Here is an 11,428-nt window from a genome sequence, read left to right as displayed (position 1 = left end):
ATACAATAACTATTGCCCTACTTCCTTTACTGTTCCTAGTACATTATTACACTTCAAACATTACAGGATCAGTTTTCAAGTGATCTAAGTGAATACATATAGGGTGTGTGGATGCTAAGTTATCAAGACAGTAACTCACAATGTGCTCTCATTCCACAGAAGCACACAATTAAAAAACACTCCAGTGGTATCAAAACAATTCAATGTTCTTTCTCATACGTGTTAAAGACCTTATGTCAATATTTAAAGTGTTCAAGCTTAAAGGATGTTGCAAACTTGCACAACGGCAGTTGAAAGCTTGGCAACCATCAGTCTGAATGATGCACACATCCAATGTGAAAAACATGATGGATCATGCGATGCTGTATTGGCTGGTGGATGAGGTGTCCTCAGGAGAAACGGAGCTCACACGCAACGCATACACTGGAACCATTCTCTGAATTAACTGAGGAAAGCACCAGAGGGACATCAAGCAGGACTTAAGTCTGGCTTGCAATTAAATTCTTAGCATGCCCAGAGACAAGTGTATACAGCACTTAGAGGCAGAGTGTATGTCAGCCATTCTGTACAGGACTAAACAGCAAGTTGTTATTCATGACGCATGTTCTTATCACGTGAATACATTATACTAGTCTGACTTCTGCTGGACATTACATGCCATTACATCAAATAACACACAATTGGATAGAGTCTCTTGTTTGCTTAAATTAGCAAAATACCGTGTTGACACATCCATCATTGAACAAAGATGGCTATACATACACACATTTACCGTCAATGTAGTGCAACTGTGCTTCTATGACGTGGTGCAAAAAACAACAATGAGTGCGTTATCAACGGTGCTCAGATAGCCTTTATTTATTTAATCTATTTACAAAGAATACAAAACTCTCCTCCTGGAGCTGCGATGAACTGGTGTTCACAGCACGTACACTTCCTTCAAATCATTGAATTGAAACAACAACAAAATACACATTAGGCACAAAAGGGAGGGTGGCTGAGAAACTATGAGATGTGGAGACGAATCATTTGTGGTGCAGTTTGGTCCAATTGGCAGCTTCTTTGCGTCCTTGTTTCAACCCCTGTACAAAAGGAATACGATGTTAATAAAGCTCACCTTATAAAAATCAAGGTCTCACACCTTTTATGCAGCTGGTCGCATTGGAGGGAAAGGTTATTGTAGATAAGCAATAACAGCAAAATGTGTGTAACTACCCAAAACTCCTCCAAATAATTACCATAAACACCCACTGCCCTTTGCTAAATAATGCAAGAGGCTGTAAATATAGGCTGTAATGTTCCTCTATAGCCCATCATAAGTCAGATAGCTTCTGTGCACATACCAAGTAGTATCCAGTGTGATATCCACTCATGTACCAGGAGATCAGCACGCTGCCCAGAGCCTCGTCATCCACCATGTCAGGGCTCATGGGAGGAGGGGGGGGGATCATCTGAAGCAGAGAGAGAGATAATGAAGATGAAAATATGTGTTGTCTGTCAATTACATTTTGAATTGATAGTTGTTTCTTAATTGACCAGTTGAAGGAGTAAATGTGTGTGTGTCTGCCGTAGCATTTCTCTTTAGTGTAGAGATATATGCAAACTTACTGGAGGACCAAAAGGCATCATGGGAGGCCAGGAAGGAGGTGCAGGCCCGTGACCACCGGATCTTCTGCTTCCACCCTGATGAAGGTACACAAAAAATTCATTTTTGATAAAAAGGAGAAACATGGCTCTAAAAACTTTCTTCACTGAACTTTACCTGAAATGAAATATCTACAGTCTGAGGCTTACTCATTTGTGTGTCCAATCTGCAAGGGAGCTTTGATTTCATATTCATTCTTTGAAAAAACAACATTTGTACTATTCCTTCTTTTATGGCTTTTATACAGAGTTATATTTATACAGAGGGTAGAGCCATTAGCATAACCACCAGTTAGATTCATTGCAACCCAATACAATCTCCCGGCTATAAATGCCAACTCTGAGAGGCTGTTGTTTATATGCTGGTTTTATTGTTCACATTGTAAATTATTTGTTATATTATTTTCCTTGCAGCAAAACTAACCCACTCATAGAATGTATTAAGCCTTCATTTTCTAATCTTACATTTCAAACTTTCTGCGACATTAGCCGCTTTCACACCAAGTACTTTGCCGCACTTAGTGCCCAGCACTTAGTGCCCAGCACTTAGTTCCCAGCACTTAGTTCCCAGCACTTAGTGCCCAGCACTTAGTTCCCAGCACTTAGTTCCCAGCACTTAGTGCCCAGCACTTAGTGCCCAGCACTTAGTGCCCAGCACTTAGTGCCCAGCACTTAGTTCCCAGCACTTAGTGCCCAGCACTTAGTTCCCAGCACTTAGTGCCCAGCACTTAGTGCCCAGCACTTAGTGCCCAGCACTTAGTACCCCCATGGAACTAAGTACAGATCGCGTTCACACCGGAATAAGTCCCTGAGGGAGGATTACGCAAATGAAGCCGCTGACGTCACTTCTTCTGCTTTGGGTTTACTGGCAGGCCGCAAACCACTTCACGGCGTATACTGCCACCCGAAGTCCCCGGAGTTGGGGACTGGCTTCAGTCGAAGCTGCTGGGACTCCCAGCAGCTTCGACTGAAGCCTTCCGAGTAAATCGCCAGAACGCCAACACCTCCTCATCTCCACTGCTCCCATGTTTTGTTTTGTGTTGCCATAAGTTAGTCTCTCTCCGTTGGTGCGTGGGGCTAATGCTAGTGCTAATAATGCTAATGCCAGCAAATACAATGGCGGCTTCACAAAACTGTTCAGAGTTTTACGGGGCGTGGTTTGCAATTCGCCCAGCCAATATAAATTGGTACTTTTTTCTCCCCAGGATAGTACCACCACTCTAGCAGGCACTAATGATGGGGGTAAAAGTTCTCGGAACTAAGTACTCTTTTTGGTGTGAACGCAAAATTCCAGCAACTAACGGAACTAAACGGGAAAAAGTACTCCGGTGTGAACGCGCCTATTGTGTATGAAAATAGTCTGTTACCGGGACATTCTCATAAGGCCTTTTGTGGGCGCCAGCAACTTCTTTCAGTTGTTTCCGATGAGGAAGCAGCACATGTATTTGCATGTGGCCGACTCGAGGGAAAGCGGCTTATTTCTGAGGGCACCAATGTTTCTGTGTGGACACACCGAGCGCTTCAAGTTGAAAAATATTCAAACTTTTCAGAAAAGCGCTGTGACATCACTGTATCAAATGGAATAAAAAGCTTGTTTTTCAAAACAAAACCAAAGCCTGTTTTTTTAAGCCGATCGTCCTTCCCCCTTTCCTCATGTCAGACTGAGCGGTGAAGAATATTCAATGCAAAGTGAGAGAGCAACAATCTTTTCTGATAAATACAATGTAAATCAAGTGTAGAGTAGCACACAAAGATAAAATAACATCAATGGGGGCGTTGCTGGTTTGTTAGACAACGGTGGTGATACGTTGTCAAGATATCGTGGGATCGTACTAGGATGAAGCTTTGAACAGAAACAGGTGCTATGTGGCTTCTTTCTTCTCACCTGTTTGAAAGCATGCATGGGGGGCGGCCCAGGAGGAAAGCCAGGAGGTAACCCAGGGAAACCAGGACCCCACATAGGAGGAGGTTGTCTGTTGCTCTTGGACTTCTGCGGTTTACTGTGCTGTGGTTTGTGTTGGTTGGGTGTGGCTGACCGGTCACTCTCCTCTGTTGACGTTTCTGTCTCCTTTACCTGAGTAGCAGAGACAATATTTTAGCCTTGATTTGTCATCTTCTTTTATGAGTTTATACACATAGGAGGATTTTCTAAAATATATATTTGAATTAGTTTTTTTTACCCCTCAAAGCAATAGGGCAAAAACAGAAGAAAAAAGTGTCTTGTTACATTTCTTACAATCCATATCAGATGCTTTATTAATTACATGTAACCCTTATATTGATAACCCAGTGTTATTGATAGCAATGTGTTATGTTCATTGCATTCCAGAAGTATTATTGGATAGAAAATGAAGTACTGTAATTGACATTAACCGATCTATTCGGTCAATAATTAGGTAACATATGTTCAGAAAATAGCCAAATAAAAACTTAAAGGATATGACAGTTTGTATGATTTTCAACACATGTTGTTTGTTAGAGCCAGTATTTTGATTTGATAAGAAAGGCCACCTAATTGTGATGTCTGTAGTCAACGCACTATAAAGGACTACAATTATCACGGCGCCTGTGCTAACGCCACAGTGATGGGCAACCTGTTGAGACGTCGTCGAGGAACAGTTTTTAACCGTACTCGTACATTAAAACCGTACAAGTACCCTTTAAGTTGTGAAGTTATAAGCATTATCACGAAAGAAATAATTCCTAAGTCGTTTGTTTTATTTGAGTTTTGCCTATTTCTTTTGAATATTGTAAAGGCCTATTTTCTTTGTTGCATGTGCAAAAGTTACTTTTGAGCAAACACATCGCAACATCTTCTAAACCATCGGAGGCCAAGCAACAATTCAAGCTGTGAGTAATTTAAGGAAAGAAACGAGTTTAAGGCGTCGAGTGGCTTGGTGGAAAAACAAGGAAGGAAGCCATGACACTGTTCATTGAAGTCATTTCCCATTTGTGGTGTGCATATCTGCAGAGTGAAATACAGAACCTTGTGTGAACTGTATCATGGAATAATGAAGCCTTTTTTCACCAGGTGAAAGTTGTAGAAGTCGCTCATTGCCAGAGTGATTTGGAAAATGACTCCAGCTCCTTTTCATAGCGCACAGCGAGATGTAAAGTTGGTGAGCCATTCACAAATTAAGCTGCATGTGTGCAAGGGGCTTTTCAATACTGAACATATAAATGTGTAGAAAGAACCCTCTTTCCTTTAATGTTTTCAGTCACGCCATTACATTTATTTAAAAAAGGGAATAATACTAAATGTTCCCAAACTAAATGAACTCAAGAGATGCAATGTACCACCATCAACCTTAAATAAAGAGGCATTGAATATACATTGAATAAAATGCAACATTTCTAATGTAATGCACTGCTTTACCTCGACATTTGTTTCCTCATCAGCCTCGGAAATCTCTGTAAGCAAGTCTTCAAGGTTTTGCTCCTCCTCGTTGCCATATCCTGTAAAAACAACTATACAAGTGCCCTTATCCTCGTCTATGGAGGAGATGTTGGCTGCGTAGAGCTGGCCGTCCTCAGACCAGTACGCACTGCAAGAGTCCCCAACCTGCCACTGCAACACACAATACAAACAGACTGTCACTATTCTGGATGTGTCAGAGGCCTGTACTCGGAAGCCGGATATTCGCTTAGCGGCTAACTTCAGGGATAACTCTGGCCGTGCAACACTCACAGTGTCACATACTGTATGCAGAAGTATTATTTTAAGCAACACATGAAGTTGACGAAACACTCGAGTCAAATGTAATTAAAGTCAGATCGTGTCTTAGACGGGGCAGTGATATCATAAACCTGTTAATGAACGCATTCAAACACTTTTTCTGTTACCAGCTGTATTCACCTTGCAGGTACAGCTATGTGGCTTTGATCCTGGATAAAGTGTTTAAGTCATGGATGTTTAAAGTTGAACTTCTTCATATTTGTCTAATATTAAAGTTCACTTTTCATTCAGGAAGTATGACGCTGCGCTGTCATTACGTTTCTCCCTGTTTGTGATTGGTTAAATGTTGCTAACCCCGCCCCTTTCATGTGAACGTGCACTCAGCCGGAGAGAGAAACCCTTGCTTGAGTTACCGAGTTGATAACCAGTGTCGTAGGACCGCTTAGCGAGAGCGAGTTTGTTTTGGATTAGGTAAACTGGAATAGCCTCCCAACTCAGATATGGGATTGACCCACTCTCAATAGTTTTAAAAGTCAACTCAACTAATCACCACTAAATGCACTTTAATACAGGGGTATCTTCTCTTGCACTTTATGTATCGATACTGCTATTTTGTATGACCATGTCCTAAATACTTGGGTATTTGACTCTTACACTTTTATGTATTTCTAATGCTATGTTTGTAATTTTCATTTTCATTTTCTTAATGTTTTATGTGGAGACTGCGGATGGAAAGTAGCTCAAAGTTAAATCCGGCATATTTACACTGGGCATATTTCATGTTTTAAGTGTTCATTAATGTGCAATGTCCCTGTCAAATAAACGAATAAATAAATAAAAATAAATCTGTATTCTTTAGTTAGTCACCTCTTTATCTGCATTGGTTCTTTTCCTGCTCTGGTTCTTCTTGTTGTTCTTGCGTTTTTTTTCCTGGTAGGTTTTTCTTGGAGGCTTCTGGCTCTTCATCGCCCTTAAGGGCAGTCTGGAACACAGACCAAAAGCAAACGAATGAGCGGCAAAACTAAAAACATGTCCCTTTAACTTACACATGCATTGCAAAGCACCTGTTTTACCTTGAATGATGTGACTGCCTTGTCATAAGCCTTTATCAATGCTGTGTCATCCCATATATCAGAATCATCACTCTGGAAATAAGAACAGATTTATAGCATGAAAAGATTCTATAGATGAAAAGATTCATGTTCTTACACACATTTTCACATTCAATGCATAACAAGACAGATAACATGCACAAGGATTGTGGGCTCTTTTGTGATTTTTATGCTTTTTTTTAGTAGCTATTTTATTTAGTTATCCTGACCTCTGACCTGTATGGTTTAGCTTTGCATCACTGCACTTTGGAAAGGATGCTACAATAAGTGCAACATAAACGAGCAGCTAAAGCTAGCTCACGTGAAGTCTGTCCAATACAATATATTACAATTGGGAAACGTTTCGACAAATGAAACACTTCATATACTCTATGGATATTTAGTTTTATTGTTTCTGTATATTTTCCTCTTTGTTACCAACTAAACCGAGCTAGTTTGTAGCTTAGCTTCCAAGCTCAACAACTCTACAAATCTACAGCAGCCTTTAAAGCAACGCACGTGTTGTCATCTTATGCTCATTAGTGCATCATAACTGACCTGTCCACCTCCACGAGAAAACAACGTGTCTTTGTATCCATTCGCCATGAGAAGACGTGTAAGTGTCACTGCTCAAAGCTAACTGCTAAAAACTAACCCAGCAACGTGCGTCGGTGAATAGTGACGTGTGTTCTAATTCTGACGTATATTAGTTGCGACGCGGTGGTTGGCTTGGCAACGACAGTAGCTAGGTTAGCGCAGGTTAGCTTAGCTGTCGACTTCTCCAAGACACGTAAACAAAGCAGATTATTGTGTGTTATTGTCGGATATACAGTTATATTCTACACCAGGCAGCCGCGGAGAGCATCATATGTGCCGTGTGAGTCAGTGAAGATGATTGAGTCATCTTTAGCTTCTTTGGGGGCAAAGGTTGTTGTCGCTTCATCGAGCGACGAGAATCACCCTCCAGAAAACATCACGGATGGGTTAGTGTTTAAGTTATTACATTATTTTTATATCCTCCTACGAACCGAGGAAATAGTGTCTTCCAATTTACTTTTGTGTGTCATTTGCTACCTATCTAGGGATATCTCTCTCTCTCTCTCTCTCTCTCTCTCTCTCTCTCTCTCTCTCTCTCTCTCTCTCTCTCTCTCTCTCTCTCTCTCTCTCTCTCTCTCTCTCTACCTACCTACCTACCTACCTACCTACCTACCTACCTACCTACCTACCTACCTACCTACCTACCTACCTACCTACCTACCTACCTACCTACCTACCTACCTACCTACCTACCTACCTACCTACCTACCTACCTACCTACCTACCGTGTAACATTATGCTTACAGAGTGATATTAATACAATAATTCATTCACCTTTATCACATACATAAATAAGTATTGGTCGGAACATTGCTATATATTTGGCCACCGAAAAACTGTTTTGTTTTTTGGTGAATGCTGCCAAATCTTTAAAGACTTTGTTGTCAATGTACTGTGAAAAGAACTGAATTGGACTCCAGTATGCACAGGTTGTGGGGTCATCTTGACTAGTTTTATGGATGTCAAATGTGTCGGATCGGGTGTTTATTTATTATTGTCTGAGGACCACAAATGGAAATTAACTATTAGCTATAATCTGGCATATTGCATCTCTTCTCTTTGCTGAGATTAATGTTTTTGTATGCATGGTCCTTCTATAAATAAATAAATGTTGTTTATGTTATATTTATCTGTAGTCAATCCCATACCATTTGGATTAGCGATAACATTAAGATGTTTGTTTTTCCCTTTTTATCAAGAAATACCAACACGTTCTGGATGTCCACCGGGATGTTTCCTCAAGAGTTCATTATTCGCTTTGCTGAACCCACAGATATTTCTACAGTGACAGTGGACAGCTATAATGGTATGGTGTCACACATACTATGCTACCTTTTATATTACTGTACTGCAATGTTTGCCAATTGACCCATTTTTTAAACACTTCCATGGACAGACAATAAACCCAATATATCTAATTCAAAGCAACCCTAATACATTTTAAAGCCAAAGGGCATAAACATGTAATCTGCTATCAAATCACCCCCATTTGAATATGCCAAATGTTTTTATTTTATTTTAATGTTTGTCATTTTTCAACCACATTCACCATGCTCATTGTCAAAAACAAGATTTCCTGAAAAACGTATCCTTTATAAAAAGAATACATCTAGTTTTTGTTGTTTCAGAGTTTTGTTCTTGTTAAAAAAACTTTATGAAAATCTAGTCTTGATTTGTTTCTTCTGCAGTCAAGCATGTAAAGATAGAGAAGAACACCTCACAGAGTGCCTCTCAGTTTGAGTCTGTTACAGAGAAAGGTAAGAGGAACAGCCGTCGACAGCACCTGTTTGTGAATTTGGTTTTTAATGCCATAGAATTTTAATTGGGATTAACAACATCATTGTTTTACAGAATTTCAACAAACAGAGGGACATCTTCAGTCAAATGCTATTTCGGTGAGTCGAAATGAAAGTATTTTAATGTAAAACAAATACAATTAATGGAATTAACAAATAAATCACCTACTTTTATTTATATGATTCTATTTTGCAGCTTAATGGGAGCGGTGCAATTCACCTTCGTCTCATCATCACCTCAGGATATGATCATTTCGCCTCAGTGCATCGAGTCAGTGTGCAAAATTAACACTCCTGATTGTTGTGAATTAAAGCCTGATCTATGTTATATTGCTTTAGTCTTTATTTATAAGTCATTAATTATCAGTCTGTTTAGATTACACACACACACACACACACACACACACACACACACACACACACACACACACACACACACACACACACACACACACACACACACACACACACACACACACACACACACACACACACACACACACTGATATCTTGTCCCTCGTGGCAGCTGTACCTAAATCTGGAAAATCAATGGTTACAAAAACATTTAGTTTTTAACCGGATCGTCAGTCCCAGACACATTTCCTGGTTTTAAGCTAAGGTGCATTTTAAAATCTGCCCTGAAATTAGGAAATTACCTGCAGCCCATTTTTTGGGTTTGTGCTCGTTTAAGATTATGGATTCGCTCATAGGGCTTTTATCCCGCATTCAACTGCTCCTCACTAATTTCACGAGCTGACAGTTGGCAAGCTGTAGAATAAAAGGGTTGGATTGTGATGAATGGTAGACTTACGTACAAAGGGAGATTCTCTCTGTGTGAGAGATAGAGTTAATTAAGTAATTTTGAGCAGTGGGGGCTTAAATTGGCACCCGGACAGGCCCCCCCCTTACCACCATGAGCGAAAATTGACATCCCCATAGAAATGGGCGATGCAGCTGGTTGGCTGGGGAACCAGATGGTTTCCCAGCTAACCAGCGACTCTAAATTACTGCGGGCCTAAATAGGTCGCTCCATCCACCTCCTGCACTTTTATCCCACACACACACACACACACACACACACACACACACACACACACACACACACACACACACACACACACACACACACACACACACACACACACACACACACACACACACACACACACACACACACACACACACACACACACAGATACCTATCTACCTCCATTGCCATTTCAACTCGTCCGTAGCAGAGATTTCAGCAGTGTGTGCGAGGAGGACCCTTTGGGACTCCCTCCCCAATTACTTTGGTGACTGCAGAGGAGCTCGGGGATTTGCTGAGGCTGTGTTTGCGGGAGCTTGGCCTGCATGTAGGGCTCCGGATAAACCAATAACACTGTGAAATACATGCCTGAATAACTAGCCCCCTGATATTTTAGAGCAACTAATTGCTTAGGGGTAGTGCTGGGATGTAGCACATTTGACTATGTGTGTGGGTAATGAGTAATGAGGGCAAGGTAGAAACTGTATAGTATTATTGACTCATCTATTATTTATCAGTATGGAATATTTATTATAATTTTTAGAGGTGAGGGTCGGACCATCAAAAGTAGTGAAAACTCCCATTCTGTTGGAGTGCAATTATAGATTTCCCACAACAGTTCACATTGTGAATATATTCAATTTTCTCTCCTGTGAATATTTAAGCAAAGATGGCTCTTTTGAATGTTGAACCGGTTTGCAAATGCACCTCCCCATTAATAATGGATTCAGGCCCTTTTGTGCCTGACTGTCAGCCGATCAGGAGAATCACAGCAGGATATGAGGGCATTATTATCATGTCACTGCAGGGCACGGCCAAATTGTCACCAGGAGGCTTTGGACGACTGCCTAACTGCTGTTCAATCGCCCTGAGACATCTGCTGGACCAACACTCTGTATGTTGTTAATATAGACAATTAATACAAACAAGGTACAAGAACACAACATCAGTATTGCCTATTAAGAAAAGAGTCCTCCTGTGAGTTATCCAATTTCAACGCTTATGCTCAAAGATCTCATATGTTGTTGCACAGTAACTCAAACCTAATAGAAAATAAGTTTCAGAATGTTTAGACATAGAAGACAAATAATATATATACTTGAAGTCTCAAGGAAGTAGTTAAACAAGTAATTTTCAGGGCTTAAATTAAATAATGATACAATACCAGACAATGAAAACATCGAAAAACCACTCTGATCACTCGTGGCATGATAACAAATTGTAGATTTTAGGAAGAAGATACACATTCAACACACTCCCTAAGCGTCCAGGAGCGACGTTTGGTCAGTGTCCGTGGCGTCCAGTTGTGACGCTCCTAGGCTCCTTCAGCGTCATAAAGGGACGCAAATAGCTTTCAACTGATTGCAATGTATTCCCATCTGCGGCGGGATTTGACGCTCATGGAAGCACGGCATTCGTTTGTGTCGGCTGCCCTTAAAGGCAATGTGAGCGTCCATTCCCATTGGATAACGGAGAATTGTACACCCGGAAGTAAGTATTCCTCTTACTGTCGATTGATTTTACAGTGATATCTGCACTACTCATCGACTAAAAAACACCAGATTATCCTTGTTAATTACACAACATTGATTGGTTT

The 11,428-nt window shown here is 40.7% G+C and overlaps 2 protein-coding genes across 2 annotated transcripts; one reads left to right on the top strand and one right to left on the bottom strand.

Moving 5' to 3' along the window:
• Positions 1-835: 835 nt before the first annotated feature.
• smn1 (survival of motor neuron 1, telomeric) lies at positions 836-7,116 on the bottom strand. Its single transcript, XM_034238451.1, is given in 9 exon segments — positions 836-1,082; positions 1,344-1,451; positions 1,609-1,683; positions 3,530-3,718; positions 5,021-5,212; positions 6,188-6,247; positions 6,249-6,302; positions 6,394-6,465; positions 6,970-7,116. Coding segments are annotated over 9 exon segments (855 nt in total). The 5' UTR covers positions 7,018-7,116; the 3' UTR covers positions 836-1,025.
• Positions 7,117-7,133: 17 nt separating this feature from the next.
• On the top strand, positions 7,134-9,132 carry LOC117561159 (heat shock protein family B (small) member 11). The gene is made up of 5 exons (XM_034238455.1): positions 7,134-7,394; positions 8,208-8,314; positions 8,697-8,765; positions 8,860-8,903; positions 9,001-9,132. Exons 1-5 carry the CDS (start codon positions 7,303-7,305, stop codon positions 9,091-9,093), a joined length of 405 nt encoding a protein of 134 aa, XP_034094346.1. The 5' UTR covers positions 7,134-7,302; the 3' UTR covers positions 9,094-9,132.
• Positions 9,133-11,428: the final 2,296 nt, after the last annotated feature.

This window comes from Gymnodraco acuticeps, unplaced genomic scaffold (assembly GCF_902827175.1).
Source record: "Gymnodraco acuticeps unplaced genomic scaffold, fGymAcu1.1, whole genome shotgun sequence".
NCBI classification, from domain to species: Eukaryota; Metazoa; Chordata; class Actinopteri; order Perciformes; family Bathydraconidae; genus Gymnodraco; species Gymnodraco acuticeps.
This window is presented reverse-complemented; position numbering and strand designations above follow the sequence as displayed.

What these genes read in the sequence shown, in the direction of transcription:
- LOC117561159 (XM_034238455.1), top strand. Translation starts at nt 7,303, where the DNA reads ATGATTGAGTCATCTTTAGCTTCTTTGGGGGCAAAGGTTGTTGTCGCT. An exon ending in GACAGTGGACAGCTATAATG is followed by an intron (nt 8,315 to 8,696) that starts GTATGGTGTCAC and finishes TTTCTTCTGCAG; the next exon opens with TCAAGCATGTAAAGATAGAG. An exon ending in TGAGTCTGTTACAGAGAAAG is followed by an intron (nt 8,766 to 8,859) that starts GTAAGAGGAACA and finishes ATTGTTTTACAG; the next exon opens with AATTTCAACAAACAGAGGGA.